This window comes from Strix uralensis, chromosome 15 (assembly GCF_047716275.1).
Source record: "Strix uralensis isolate ZFMK-TIS-50842 chromosome 15, bStrUra1, whole genome shotgun sequence".
NCBI lineage: Eukaryota > Metazoa > Chordata > Aves > Strigiformes > Strigidae > Strix > Strix uralensis.
This window is the reverse complement of record NC_133986.1, coordinates 19,042,818-19,057,228: the sequence shown is the minus strand read 5'-3', so window position 1 is coordinate 19,057,228 and position 14,411 is coordinate 19,042,818. Positions and strand designations below refer to the sequence as shown.

The following is a 14,411-nucleotide window of genomic DNA, read 5'->3' as shown; positions in this document are numbered from 1 at the left end:
CTCAATTCTGCACATGAGGAAACAGTTGAAGTCGAAAGGTCTGATGTGAGTTCAGAGCAGGGACATCCAAGTGACATATCAGTAAAGAAAGGTTTTAGCTTAAGGAGGAAGCAAAACCTGCCAGGCACAAGAGAGACACAGGGCAATGCATACCACAACTCAGGGCTGGACGTAAAGGTGTGATTAAGGGTGGAGAAAGGGATGTAATAACACCATGATTGATGGTGATGGGCTAGGTAGTGCTTGTTTTGGAAGGGGTTAAAGGGAAGATGTTATTTTACTCCATGTGTGAGCTTCCATAATTCATACCATCCACATCCACAGATGACAACGGCACATTTTGTGTTGCTGGCAGCACAGTCGTTTATAACGTGAACTGGCTTCATTAACGAACACCACTGCATGGGGATTGTCTGGGGACGATGCATTGCTGATGGGGCACCATCTGTCAGAACAGTCAGTAACAAAATGACAAGTGCCTTCCACCAAGAGTGGGGGATTTTTAATGGCTAGTCGCATATTATATTCCATGAAATGACCCACCGACAGTGGATTTTACAGCAGTAGGGCTTAGATCCCCGAGGTGGATGCTTTTTTAAGAATGACATTTTTTGGTCTTAACAGATGACTTAGTGCTTTTATCCTACAATACTAGGAAGACAGGGAGGCGGACTATGGAAACAGGTCTCCTGTTTAGACACAGATGAGTTGTGTAAACATCCGGAGACACAGAGCCATTGCTTCTTTCTTGAGCTGGCAGAGATACTTTTCTAACCAGTGGGCAGAACACACCCATGTGTCTTGTGATTTAGTCCTATTGTCCTCTCTCCCAGTAGTAAACAGATGTTTGCTTGCATAAAGGGGATTTATGTTACAACCTCTGGTTTATGTGTCTGTGTGATGAACTGTGCTTTTGGTAACCATGTGGGGACCCTACAAGTGTCTGGTCTTGGCTTGTTTAGGGGCATATCTTTCCATGGAGATTTGAAACTTGGCAGCCTTCAGCCCTACAGGCTGAGAAAGTGAAAAACATAGTCCTTCAGTGACTTAGTTTTGGATAATGGAGGAGGGGAACTCAGCACCAAGGCTGCTTGTTGAGCTTACAGACTCCTTGAAATGCTTGTGCTGACCTCTCCAACTGTTCTCCATTGGGTCTTCGTATATGGCAAAGTTAGTATGCACAAACACCAGCTACCCTAAAACTGGTGACTAAGTTTTGTTAATTCTTGGTTTTCCCTGCTAGTTGTCAACTAAACGGGTTCATAATTACGTCTTAATTCCTTCTGTTGTTGTGGTATCCACACCTCTCAGACTATCTGGTATTTCGTTGAAATGTCAAAAGAAAAGAGGTGGGTTCTGAGCTTAGTTTAACACCAGCTAATTTGTCCCTTGTGCCAAAATCACACAGACTAGGAAGGATTCCATGGGAGCTAGAATCCCTCGGGGATATGCCAGAAATTTTCAGCAGCTCTGCTGTGAGAGTCCACAAACTGTTCTAAAATGGGCTTCATTAACTATTCATTTTCTTCTGGTTATTGAAGTGGATAGCTTGCGTGAAAGATCAGCTAACATTAGGAAGCAGTGTTCTGTGAAACAGTGAAGCATATTACCAGTGAAATATATTACAGAGAGCTGCCCCTTTAGCAAAGCATAGGGAATTTTGCTTCTAAGCTTCAGGGATTCAGACCCAAGATGATAAAGAAGGAAATTTCTCTATACACTGAGTAAAGGGAAGAGAGTTGGGAGTAAGTGGTAATGGACTCTACAAATCAGAATACAAAATGGATTACTGTTCCTCTAAGAGGCTCTATGGTCCGATTTAACCTTTTCCCAGATTGTGCTTAGTGTTGAGGTCTTCTGGAAAAGTCTGAGTAATGAGCGCTTTGCAAGCTGTGCCTTCAGGCATGTTCTGTTTTCCCTGGACAATGTGACAAAGTAGATGGTACCTGGGTTTTCAATTGGGTAAAGGAGAGCAGAGTTTACAAATATGTATGGGGGAAGTCATCTTAGACCTCAGAAGTCAGGGGGAGATAATGAACTTCAGCACTGTGTAGGCTTGAGCCATAGTTGGAAGGTAAAAGAAAGGTTTTTCGGAGCATTGCTTAAAAAGGGGAGGATGGGTTGGGGGGCTGGGTGTCCAGCATTGCTTCAGGTGACTCTCTTTTATAAATGTCCACACTAGTAACTCTGTTTTCTCGCTTTGTTCCTGCCATAGTAAAACAATGTTCAGTAAAAGCCTGGATATCTCTGAAGCCAATCCCAAATTCAACAAAGAAGAAAGGTATAAACACTGACAATATGTTCCTCTCCTCTACCTCACTGCTGAGACCTTAAAGATGCAGTACTTACCTTCTCCGTGTGGGGACATAGCTGTTCTCTCTTTAGAGAGAAACAAGAGGGTGGGATATTTACAGCCCCACACTACATATATTTTTGTACAGTACCGTTCATTTGAGGCTATCCCCAATGCAGCCTGTGACTGTACCAACCTTTTCCCCACTAAAATTTCATCCTACTGCTACTTCTCATTCAGTTCTGCCATGAGTGAGGATGCCCAGGGTAGAAGATGTATTTGCTAAGACTGCTTTAGGAAGGATTGGAATATAAAACACTAGGAAAGCCCAGAGTGCTCCACTCCCAGCACTAGAAACAGTAGCACAACTGAGTCAGTGACAACAATGGTAGGAAATTTTGGAAATCCTGTCTGACAGAGCAAAATATTAAGTGCCTGTAGGTAAAAGACAGACTCCTTAAGACTACCCTGGCTGCTCCGGAGAACACAAGGAAAAGATGTTCAAAGTTTTTGGAGGATGATTCCAATCTAGCAGTTCAAGTGACAGATGGTGAAGAGTAACAAAAAGGGTAACTCCCAATTGTGAACAGAGGCACAATGGAAGACACGCAGGCCACCGGATTGAGGGAGTTTAAGTGGACTCATGCGGGTCCATGAACAAAAAAAAACCAGTTTAGACTTTTGAGAAGTTTTTTAGTGGACATGTTCCTAAAATTTTGGTCTCAGAGGAAGAGAATTTTTCTCTAACGTTAAAAGCTGGCATCCCAGTGGATAATTCTTCATCAAAATGTAATCCTTGTACATTTTGGACAAACACTTAGCTTATCCAAAGGTTAAGTGTGTTTCATATGATTCAAAAAGGGGGGGGGGAAAGCAGTGGGTTCCTTAAAGGAACCTATGAACTTGGCAAACCATTCTTCCTTCCATTTCCCCTTTTAATAGAAACTTCCTATTTAAAGATAAACATGGCCTTTAAACCTCAGGAGACTTGTAGGATGTGTGAGGGACAGCCCCTGTTTTGGCCTTTTGCAGGCTGAGGCAGTCCTTTGTGGGCAGTGCTTCAAGTCTTGAACCTGCCACAACGAAGAGCATCATGCATCTGCAGGAGAGATTGTGCCTCATTGTAAACCACCCTCTTTGAGATGCCAAGATAGGAACAAGCATTGGACCTGAACTGTTAGAAACCTTTGAGTTTCACAGCCATAAAGTAGTGGTTATACAGTCTTTAGTGGCTGGGCTTTCCTGGACTGTTACAACAGACATGGACATTCCTGTTCCTTTCTCTGATTTCCCCTGTATGTAAGTTCTGTTCTTCAACATGTGGCACTTGCATTAAAAGTTACTCTGAAACTACTCCAAAGATGAGCTTTTCCACAGTAATTAAAAGTCAGGTCCAGTAAGAGAAGTGCAAAAATTTTATCTGTGACAGAAGAAGGGTCTTTCAGCAGTTGTTCCCATTCGTTGTCCCTCTGTCCTTCTCTAGCAGCTGCTACAGCTGTGTTAGCAACAGAGGAAATGATCCTTCAGTAACTGCTGGGGGAATTTCCCAAATACACACGGGCATTTCGTGTTCCCTCTCAAAGGTGATATTTTTCAGCATGCAGGAGGAGAGGGTTAGAGCACTGCACGAGGATCACCCAAGGTCCTTGTCACTGAAGGACCAGGCTGAGTTTTGGAGGATCACATTTGCTGTGGTCTTACCTCCCTCCCACTTCTAAGAGTTAGCACAAAGGACCTCAGTGGTGGGAAGGTGAGAGGACCTGGATTCTGGATCTGTGAACAGCCACGTGAAAGGAAGGGCTAGGCAGCAAAGAGAACCCCAGGAAAATGGGGCCAGCTAATCATGGTGGCCATTAAATTTTTGGCCAGTGTTTAATTATCCAACTTTATGATGTCTTTTTTAAAGGAATACTGCATCTTTAAGGGTCCCTTCCCTCTAGATGCACATGGTTGTCTTAGTAGCTGAGGCCACTGTCCCTTTCTTTTTCTTTTTCTTTCTTTCTGACTTTCTCTTTCACCCCCTCTTTCAGTGCTTCTCTTCTTCTGTATCTGGGTTGCTGCAGCTCCGTAGTTCACTTGCTTCAGTATTGTAGGGAATGCACATGTCTGCGCTTCTGGTTCTATTGTGTCCTGGGATTGTTCATTTTTTTTAAACCTCATTTCCCTTTTCCTTTTCCCTATTGTCAATTTGCTTTCCATTCTTTTTGTTAACCTCTTCGGTGCCTTCCCTGTTGGGAAAATGACTTGAAAGAAAAATTAATCAACCCTCTTGCACCCATTCTATTTACATTTTAATATTCTGCATGTGTGAATATGGGTGTATTTTCTGTACAAATATACACACACGTTCCGATATACAATGGGTGTCAATTTGCTCTTCTCAGTTACATCACTGTAGCTAGATCTGTACAGGTACAACTGAGGACAGCGTTTGTCCCTAAATATATACATATATATGTATTTGTATATATATGAATTAGATCTTACCCAAATTTGCACTCCAGGCCGAACTATAAATGGAGTGTCACTCAAAGACATGAAAAAGAACTCACTGTAATGCTTCTTTCCACTTCTCTATCAATGCATAGCACAACAACTTTTTTCTTTCTATTCTAACTATGTTTTAACTTTTTTCTAAAACTGCCTTGCGTTGCCCAGCCCCGCATTTGCAGTGTGGATGTAACTGGAAGCATGGCTAGTTGCACTGAGCAGTAAACTGTGAAATCTACTGGGCATATATTAAATTTGGCATTTCTGCTGGTGACTGTCTTGTGGAGAATGGATTTTCCTCACCCAGCCAGAGGTAGCTCTGGCAGCTTGGGAGCCTGTTAGTGAAAATGAGGAGAATGAGAGAGAATGAGACAGAGAGGAAAAAAAGTGCTACATCTGACTTGGAAATAATTTGGCTTAATAACACCAGATTATTTTTTATGTCTAATCTAATCTTTGTTAATGTGAAAAGGTGGTGACATTTTCCTGAGTTTGCTTACCTGCACCCCTGAAAACTTTAATAACCTGACTTATTCTTTTCGATTCTGAATGCTTTGGTTGCTAGTGAAAAATTAAGAATACTGAAGTTTTTGATTGTCACTAGGCTTCAAAGTCAACATGCCAGAGATTCATTCTGCTTTTAGAGCTGCTGTTTCAGACTCTTTTCAGCACAGCATTGATTTATTCTCCATTCACATTTGAAAGATTTTCTTTGCAACATTTAAGACCCAGAGACTGAATTTATTTTAAATGAAAAATGAGATCCTGGAGCACAAGATGGCATCCACAGAGATAAGTGCTGGGTTGCTGAGCTGGTATGTTCTAGCTGATCTGAATTCCTGACTATAAGACCATCATGACTAATAAGCCAGTATCAAAGCAGATTCACAGCTTGAGCTACAATCTTGTACCCTGGGCTCCCAAGCTGGCTCAGAAATGCATGCTTTAATAACCAATACGTTTCACAGTTCATTCGTGGTAAAAGAAGTACTTCTTACCAGGCCAGCCTGGGGGACAGAGGGACGCTACATGAGCAAACTGGGGACAAAAAGAACTATTTCCTTGATAACAGTCTGATATAACTGTGCCTTATGTAAGAGGCAGAAAAGAAATGCAGCATGAAGTATGAACCCCATTGCTCTGCTGACTGCTTTAATTGGGATTTGGCTGGGAATGGTTTTTTTACAGCCTTAGTATGTCCCTCCCCATACTCCCCAGTGTCAAAGTTGGATGTGTCTGCAATACTGTGAGCAGGACAAAAGTTATTTTCTGGTAATTGAAACTGTCCCCCTAGTGTTCCTGGTCTCTGAAGACGTAGGCACCAGTGGCAATAATTATGACCGTTCAGTTCTCTGAACAGTATTTCACTCTGCTTTTCCTACTCTTCTCTCCACCTGCCTCCACATCCCTCTCTCTTTCTTTCTCTCTCTCCCTCTCTCTTCATTTTCCCTTTCCGAGGATGGCGAGTGCTGATCCATTGGGGTAAGCTCTAGTTTTGGATTATTCCTGTTGCGGGACCTGTTGTATCTTGTAGAGAAACTTTTCATTTGCACTATACAAATACAATACAGGCTGATAAACTTCAGTGAATGAGTCTTTACAGCAGGGAGAGAGAGAGAGAGATGTGGGAAGAAGCATTTTTGGTGCTTTTGTGTGTGTTTGTGTGCTTTTATGTTGGAGTCACACTCCATATAATTTAATTTTGGGTTCTTTTTTGTTCTCTTGTTTGTCTCTATGTTTCAATGTCGTGGGCACAGAGAACTATCCTCAGACACTGTGCAGGTGCCAGGACACCTTCTGAGAATGAGACCCCCTTCACTGTTTAGCGCTTTTTGTATCTGTTTGGTACCCTCCAGTTAATTTTGATCCTAATTTATTCTTTTTTTTTATTTTTTTTTAAAGATGAAGCTGAATCCCATCCGTGTTATTAAAAAAATGCTGGGTATTCCCTCTCTTTTTAGTATATATTTTCTTAAGAGGTGAACAGATGGCCCTAGAGACAGATATATCTTCAAAGCTCTTTATTTTCAATAAAGAGGATATAGGTACAACTAGGAATGCAGTCACGCTTCAAATTAAAGTTCCATTTATAAATACTTAACAGAAGGAGAATATTTTATTAATAAATGATTTAATAAAAACATTGTAATAGATCACTAAAGAGTACAGCAAAAGCTTATTGAGAGGGTACATACTGTGAAAGCTAATTAGCACCAGTAACATTTACTTCTTATCTTTGTAGTGTGCTTTACTATTTATTAATTCTTTCTAAACCATTTATAAATGGAACTTTAGTATAACTGGCCAATTAAGGAAGGTGGTGCTGTTCAACATCACCCTCTGTGCGCTGAAAGGAGAAAGAAGTGTGTTACCAACACCTGAGGTCCTTTCTCTGTACTCTTTGTAAGGCTTCATCTTACAAGTAGTTATTACCCTGAGTAGACCTTCTCAGTTAAGCATAAGTATTCCCAGTAAGAGCTGTTACAGTTTGTCTAATTTGCATGGTTGGGACTGTAAGACAGTGGAGCATCAAAGGTATTCCCTCGATCAGGAAGCAAGGAAGCACAGTTTGTATCTTTTGGACACCCAAGAGTAATAGTGATGAACTGTTGTAACACACAACGCCTGACTGCTCACCTGTTGCATATAATTGAGGTCATTTTCAGGGGTCTCATACCCTGAAATACAGTTTAGAATTTTTTGGTTTTATTTGAGTGAGCAAGCAAAGAGGAGTATCAAATTCCACCCAATTTATGCTCGAAGCAAATAAAGAGGTTGGCTGGATATTTTGGGAATGACTTTCAAAACTACTCATGGAATCAAACCAATTCAAAATTTCAAAGGCATTTCACCCAGGGACACAAGTCTGATGCATTACTGCACGCTGCATGCATGCTGCAGGCTCCCCTTCTTGGAAGCATGGCTCCAGCTTGACCAGCTAAGAGGCTGTATTCAGCATCCCGGTAAAACTGTGCTATGAAAGCAAGTTCTGCTGGGACTGCAACAAGGTACCAAACTCCCCTTTGATTGTAAGAAAAATTTCTGTGAGATGGTTATTCAAAGAAGAAACAAATGCCGAATCTGACCCAAATGTTTAATGCTGGCTGTGAAGCCTTTATACTCTACTGGTGTGTACTAGCAGATGCACTGTTTGAAGCACTTGAAAATTAATCAGAGTGAAGGGCAATATGGAGGTGCTCTCTACATGTGCTAGATGTGTAGTACAGTTACCAGGTCAGCTGCACTTTTCCTGCTTGTATTTCTCTCTGCCTACACCTCAGCAGTGTGAGGCTTCAGCCCTTCACCTCTTACAGCTCTCGAGAAATTCTGCAGTTCTCTGAAACCAGCTGGAAACTGAATTCACCAGTAGGAGACCACTGGTCTAACACAAATTGGTCCTCACATGGCTTCCCCTTTCATAGCAGCTGGCTAAAATTAGTAAAAAATTACTTTAAAACAAAGGACCTTTTAACTTTGATACTTTGAAGTATCAAATAGATTGAATAAGGTATAAAATCATCACATCTACAAACTACAGCCTGCACATGCACATTTTGTTTCAGTCCTTGGCCTCTCTCTTTCATAGCTCAGACGTCTCCAGATTATTGTCAATCTATGAGATGGGAGGAATAGCCTGCGATGGTCTCAGTGCCCACCTTATGTTTAGAGTGCCCTCTACATCTTCCCCCTCCTAAACCTTGGGTCTAGCTCCCTTACGGTTTATTTTTTTAATTCCTCCCTCCAGGCTTGGCAAAACAACTATGTCACTTGAGAAGGGTCTAAAGAGTCTCTTCTTGGGTCTCTAAATCTGGCAGTTGTGTTTGAAGGAATGCTCTTTATCTGAGCAGCTGCATTAACTTTTCTGCTTGTATGTTCGCCAACTCTTTGATGGCTTCCATTGAATTAGTGCCCAAGCATAGAGCAATGCAAAACACAGAGCAAAGTGACTCACACACAGTGCTCGTAGTTTGCTAGATTGTTGCATTTAGTATTAAGTTATTGGAATAATTATAGATTTAATACTTCCAATGACATTTAGTGACTGTAGAGACTCTTAGGAGTTTACTCGCTAATAGATATTTCCCACTAAATAAACTTAGTTCATAGCCATAGAGATCAGATGATGTCATATTTTTTTCCGCTTTCCACACAAGATCATCCAGGGTCTGCCATACTAATGTGCTGCCTGTAGGGCCTCATGCTTTTATTTTCTGGTGAGAGGGATAAAAATTTAAATTCTCTCTGTTCTTTCATTACAGCATTTCAGCATAATGGAACGTTTTCATTACTTTCTTTTGGCCCTGTCCCAGTTCTGTCCACCTGACTCTGAGATACAGGAGCAGTGTATGTAGGATTTTTTTTAAAAACTGAATTCTAGCATTTCCCAGTTAAGATGATCTTGATGGGAGGGCCAAATCTGCCATTTTTGCTTGTTAGCATTTTTGTACTGGAGCATAGTACCTGCCCCTCTACTGAGTTTTTATAGCTGGCTTGGGAACCATGTCCCATTTGTAAAGGTAAATTATGGGAGATTTATTAAATTGAAGAAGATGCAAGGATAGTCTGGGTGTCATATCCCATACCAGCACTCTCTGGTAAAGGGGAAAAGTTTTGAAAATGTACAGCTCTCTTTTCACCCCAACACTTAAAATTAACCCAGGATTCTTTAAACTCTTTCCACTGCTCCTATATACAATTTCCAGTGTGGACAAACTAAAACATGCTATAGGGCCTACTTTACTTCTTACGTATTTTGCATGTAAATCAGCAGCAGAAATAAAGTTTGTTTGATAGCAGTCATGTGGATGCTGAATGCATTTCCAGGAGGATTTCACACTAACTCTCTCTTCTGTCCCCTACCTCAGGCTCCTAGGCTGGATGAAAACACAGTACACAACAACTCTTTTTCAAATATTGCTTCCAATAAGGAACTGGGAGTTGGGAGGTGGGGCCTGCCATGTTTTGCCCTCCATGTATGTGATTGTTTTTGTAAAAAAAATAGGAGGCAATGGGGTTGGGAGGGGAGAATTCAGGACTGTTGGAAACACCTGATTGCAAAAAGGAAATAGCAGTTGGAACTTATAATCAAGTATCCTGGAATTCAGGTGAGTGTCAGAGAGGACTTTCCCACCACAGTTAAGAGTTGGTGGGAACATCTCCTAGTGGGAGTTTAACTCCTAAGTAGGTGTTTAACTGCATCTCTGGGCACCTAAATGCCCTCCGCATTTGTCCAAGATAATCTCTAGGCTCCTCTTATAATTTATGGTTTGGAAGAAGCTTTTCCTGATGACTCATACGAGGAAGATTTTAACTAAATGGACCTCCCATATGTACGACACATCTGTGTTGCACTCAGCTACTTCAGTTATAGGAGAGGCACATAAAATAGCCTTTCAGAAGAGAAGCAGACGGTTCTCCCCTTAAAATTACTTTGCATAAACCTTTACGAGTGCCCCAGATCTTGATGGTACAAATTTAGGTTTAATCTAGTGCAAAAGAATGCCAAGACTGAACTTCTAGTTTTTGACTGCTGCACTATGATGGGCAGACTGCAGCAGGGTACAAGGGAAAACGCAGGTGGGGAGTTTCTGCATAGAATGAGTGCCCCAGATTTTCGTGGTGCAAATTTAGATTTAATCTGGAAAAAAAAAAGCATGCAGAGATTGGGCTTCTGGGTTTCACCTACTTATCATGATGGACAAACTGCAATGAGATACAAACAAAACCATCAGTGAGTAGTTTCTGCAGAGGATACAGAGAGAACAGGACCTGCCGTTGTGTTCAGTTGTAGCTTACTCTTTCCTTGGAAATAATTCCTCTTTGCACTTCACATATTTTTTAGTAATTCTACTACTCAGTTTTATTTAGTCTGGGAGACCATTTTAGAGACTGATTTTTTTGTTTTATTCTTCTATAACAGTAGAAGAGAGTAAACTGAGACAATTTATGGTCTAAATTTGCTTTATATTCTCTTATGTATAAACTGACATTAGCTATCTGACCTCTATCAATTTGAAAAATATGTGTGTACACACACACATAAACACATATGCATACACATACACACATGCACTCTGTTTGCCAAGCATCTACAGGATCTCACCTTTTCATGTTTGTCACCTGAAGGCACATAATTGCTTTCACGGCTCTTACTGTAGGTGAAACATTGGTAGGTTTGTTCTATTGACATGTTGCATGGTGGTTGTTGAACAACTAGAGTCTTAGCCAAGTCCTCTCCTATAAGATGTTTCAGTCTTCAAGACAACTTTCTTTCTATTTAAAAAGGATAGAAAGCAGCTGCCTCTGGGCCTTACTCATTTACAGTCATACAGAGGAGTTTTTTTCCTGCTGGGCAGCCCTCCTCCTGGAAACTTCTGCTGCTGAAATATTTGTGCATTTGGCCTGTCTGCCCTTTCAGCTCCTTTAGCATAGCACATTCATATGTTTTATTGTCTGCAGCTGACATTTTTCATAGGTGGCCTTTGCTGGAGAGCGTAGGAGCATCGCTGTATAGGTGACTTTGTCAGCAAATAGAAGGACAGTTTATCCTCCCTTGACTGGCCTCTCTTTGAGGGCACCTGGGCTGTTATCTTGGTATTAGTAAAGTCATCAACAACAACAGAACTCGTTATCCATAGAGAAGACCTGGCTTGTTTAATGCAACAGCAGGAAATCTTACCAGAGAACAGGGATGTGAAATCCATCAGTGAGAAGCTGGTAGGGGTTAAGCCAATGTGAGCTTTGACTTCAGTGGGAAGTCATCACATAGAAAACGATTGTGTGCCTGGGTCATGGAGACTGGGTTTTTTTCTTAATATCTGGAAGAATCCCCTACCTTTGTGCCTTGTACACATGGTGCTTTTCCGTGTTGCTCGTGACAGAGAACGTCTCATTCTGTGTCCACCAGCACTACGCAGAAGAGAATTCTCAGCACCAACATGAAGGTCTTGACAGTCCTTTTTGAATTCAGCAGTTCAGCTTGCACAGGTCAGACGTAGCTTCCATGTGTTTGATAACCAAAAAGAAGGTAGCAATTCCCTTAATGAAAAGGGATTATAGTATCCTCCCTGAGCAACAGCATTTCTTTATTTTGAGGGTGGGACAACTGAAAAATGTAACAGTAGAGAAAGGAAAGAGTCATGTGCTTTTCCAGTGACAGCCTCCCTCCTTCTCCTCACTTCATGCCTGTGCCTGTGGTGGCTGGTGTTCAGGGTTATTACTTGTCCAAGTTTTCTGAGGGCTGTTTTTCCTTATTGTGTCCATTCAGGTCTCGGTCAATCAGCGGAGCGTCGTCTGGGCTCTCCACCAGTCCTCTCAGCAGTCCAAGGGTAAGTGGTGCTGCTTCAAGATCTGTTGGTCCAATTCACTCACACGTGCTTGATGCTTTTCGACATCTGTTGCTGCAGAGCTGTGGCTCTTAGGTGGGATGTTTTGTTTTTCCTTGGCAGCTTGTAAATTTTCATGGGTGGTGAGGGAAATGTTATTTACAAATGCGAGCAGAGAATTTCTCGTACATGTTCCCTGCACTGTTAGCAGGGATCTCACTGTGCCCTTGCCCTTTTTCAGTCTCATAAGCACGTAGAATAACGTTGCTATGACTAAACGCTGCCATATCCAGCTGAGGCCTCTATACAGCGTGGTTTCAGACCAAATATCAGGAACCATTTCACAGCTACCTTCAATCAGGTCACAGTAGAGCACCAAACCATGCTGGTTACAACCAACTTGATTCTGTTTGCCTCAGCATAGCTTGTGTTAGAAAGTCAGAGAAAATAAATTATACAAATTTGAGGCTAGCAAATCTAAAAGGAAAGTAAGAAGTTGACCAAGATGAGAAAAGAACACTCAAACCCCTGTATATAAGGTATATTCACATGGTATTCAATATACAGTCAACTAAATACTGATACTTGACTGATACTCAGCTAGTACAAAACATGCTTGATAGTACATCTGTTGCAAAGTTATTACAGCTTCTGAGTGCAATGACAGATGTTTCCCTTTCCTTGGTAACTTCTTTAGGGATAAGAGTGAGTGTTCCTACTGTCTGACAAGGTCAGCTTAGTCACTTCAAGAGTGAAGTCCTTACAAAAGTCTACACTTCATCAAGAAGTCTGTAGGGCTGTGGCAATCCATGTTACCTAATTGTCTAGCCCAGAGTCTTTGGAGGATTTCTATGTGCTTTTCATGATTTCATGAGAAGATCCCATCCCCCATTGGAAATGGATATATTCAGTGTGTTAGGGTATGGATACACCTATGGATCTACACTTAGGTATATAAAGAGAACATCAGTATTCCAAGTATTTAAAATTCTAATTGCCCAGTAGTTGTGTGTAATTCTTATGCATAAAGACACACTGTTGGGTGTAAGTTTATAGGCTAGTAAAGCTTCCAACTCCTTGCTTGATTGAACTATTTTCTGAAACATATTCCATGTTCCTGCCAGTTGTTACCCTATTTTGCAACTGGCATGAATGTGTTTGTGGTCTCCTCTGCATCTTAAACACGCCAGGAACCAGTGAAGATCCATTTCCTTGTTTCTGCACTGGGACTCCTGGATTTCAGGGAACGAAGCAGAGGTCTGAGAACTCTTACGCCACTGCAAAATGTACTGGAAAAGAGCATGGAAACAGTTTGGTGCACAAAATAAGCATCCGGTGCAGCAAACCTAAATCTTGATCTCATTAATTGATCTCTTGGGATCAATTTCTGACATCTCGGTAGGACTGCATCAAAGGATGACAGGATCTGCTCCATAGTTGCTGTATCTTACCATTATTACTTAACAGGCAGTTGATTAAATAGTCTTCAAAGGGATTTAGCAACCAGATGGCATTTTCAGCAGATCATAACGATATTAAGGCAGGTCAAATTTGAGGCTTAAAAGGAAATGTTGGAATAAAATTCATATTTTTTTTAAACGTCCTTACCTATGCTTTTAATAGCACCTTAGATTATTGAAAGAGGACATACTTTAAAAAGCAAATAACACATTTCACTGTACGCGCTGCTTAGGTTCAGTTCTACGAGGAATTGAATTCAACAGCAGCTGAGAGTTCTTAAATCTCACAAGATCTTGTTAATGGTGTTCCCCATTGCACCAGCTGAAATATAGACCTAATCTTGTTCTTTATTGCATTATTAAAAATGCGGTAATTAAGGGTGCACCTTCAGATTCTTAATGGCTTAAGCAGGAGTTGAATTTGACTTTGTTTCTTTCAAATTTGTTTCGCAAACCATCATACACATAAGATACAGAAATTGCAAGGAAACATTTACAATCAACAGTCTTTGACTTTTATCCTTTGGTGTCATTTGCAAATCGTTAATAGTCAAATGCTGATAGTGACTTCCATAAATTCACCACTTTCCTCATCTTTTCCCCTTTCTTTCTCATTGGTGATCAGAATTTACCAACATGGCAGACTTTAGTTCAACTTTATAATCCTAATAATAATAATACACATGTCTCGATGTAGTGATTTTCTTTTCATTTTGGTGGCCTAACACTAAGTTCTTTAAAGTAATTGCGAAACTTTGATGCAAACAATTTTAGGAATTAAGTCTTTAATACATTTCTGCATTTTTAAAATATGGCAACACTGTGCTAATCCATCAAACCCAG

The 14,411-nt window shown here is 41.0% G+C and overlaps 1 protein-coding gene across 13 annotated transcripts in view; it reads left to right on the top strand.

The window, feature by feature from the left end:
- Nucleotides 1–14,411, top strand: part of BRSK2 (BR serine/threonine kinase 2) — a 319,001-nt gene that overhangs the window by 269,965 nt on the left and 34,625 nt on the right. For 8 of the 13 annotated variants that reach the window (XM_074884782.1, XM_074884774.1, XM_074884773.1 and 5 more), the window contains 2 exons: nucleotides 2,216–2,281; nucleotides 12,051–12,111. In XM_074884782.1, coding sequence (XP_074740883.1) covers nucleotides 2,216–2,281; nucleotides 12,051–12,111 — 127 coding nt within the window. The remainder of the gene's footprint in view (nucleotides 1–2,215; nucleotides 2,282–12,050; nucleotides 12,112–14,411) is intronic. The other 5 variants (XM_074884784.1, XM_074884775.1, XM_074884786.1 and 2 more) reach the window with 1 other exon arrangement.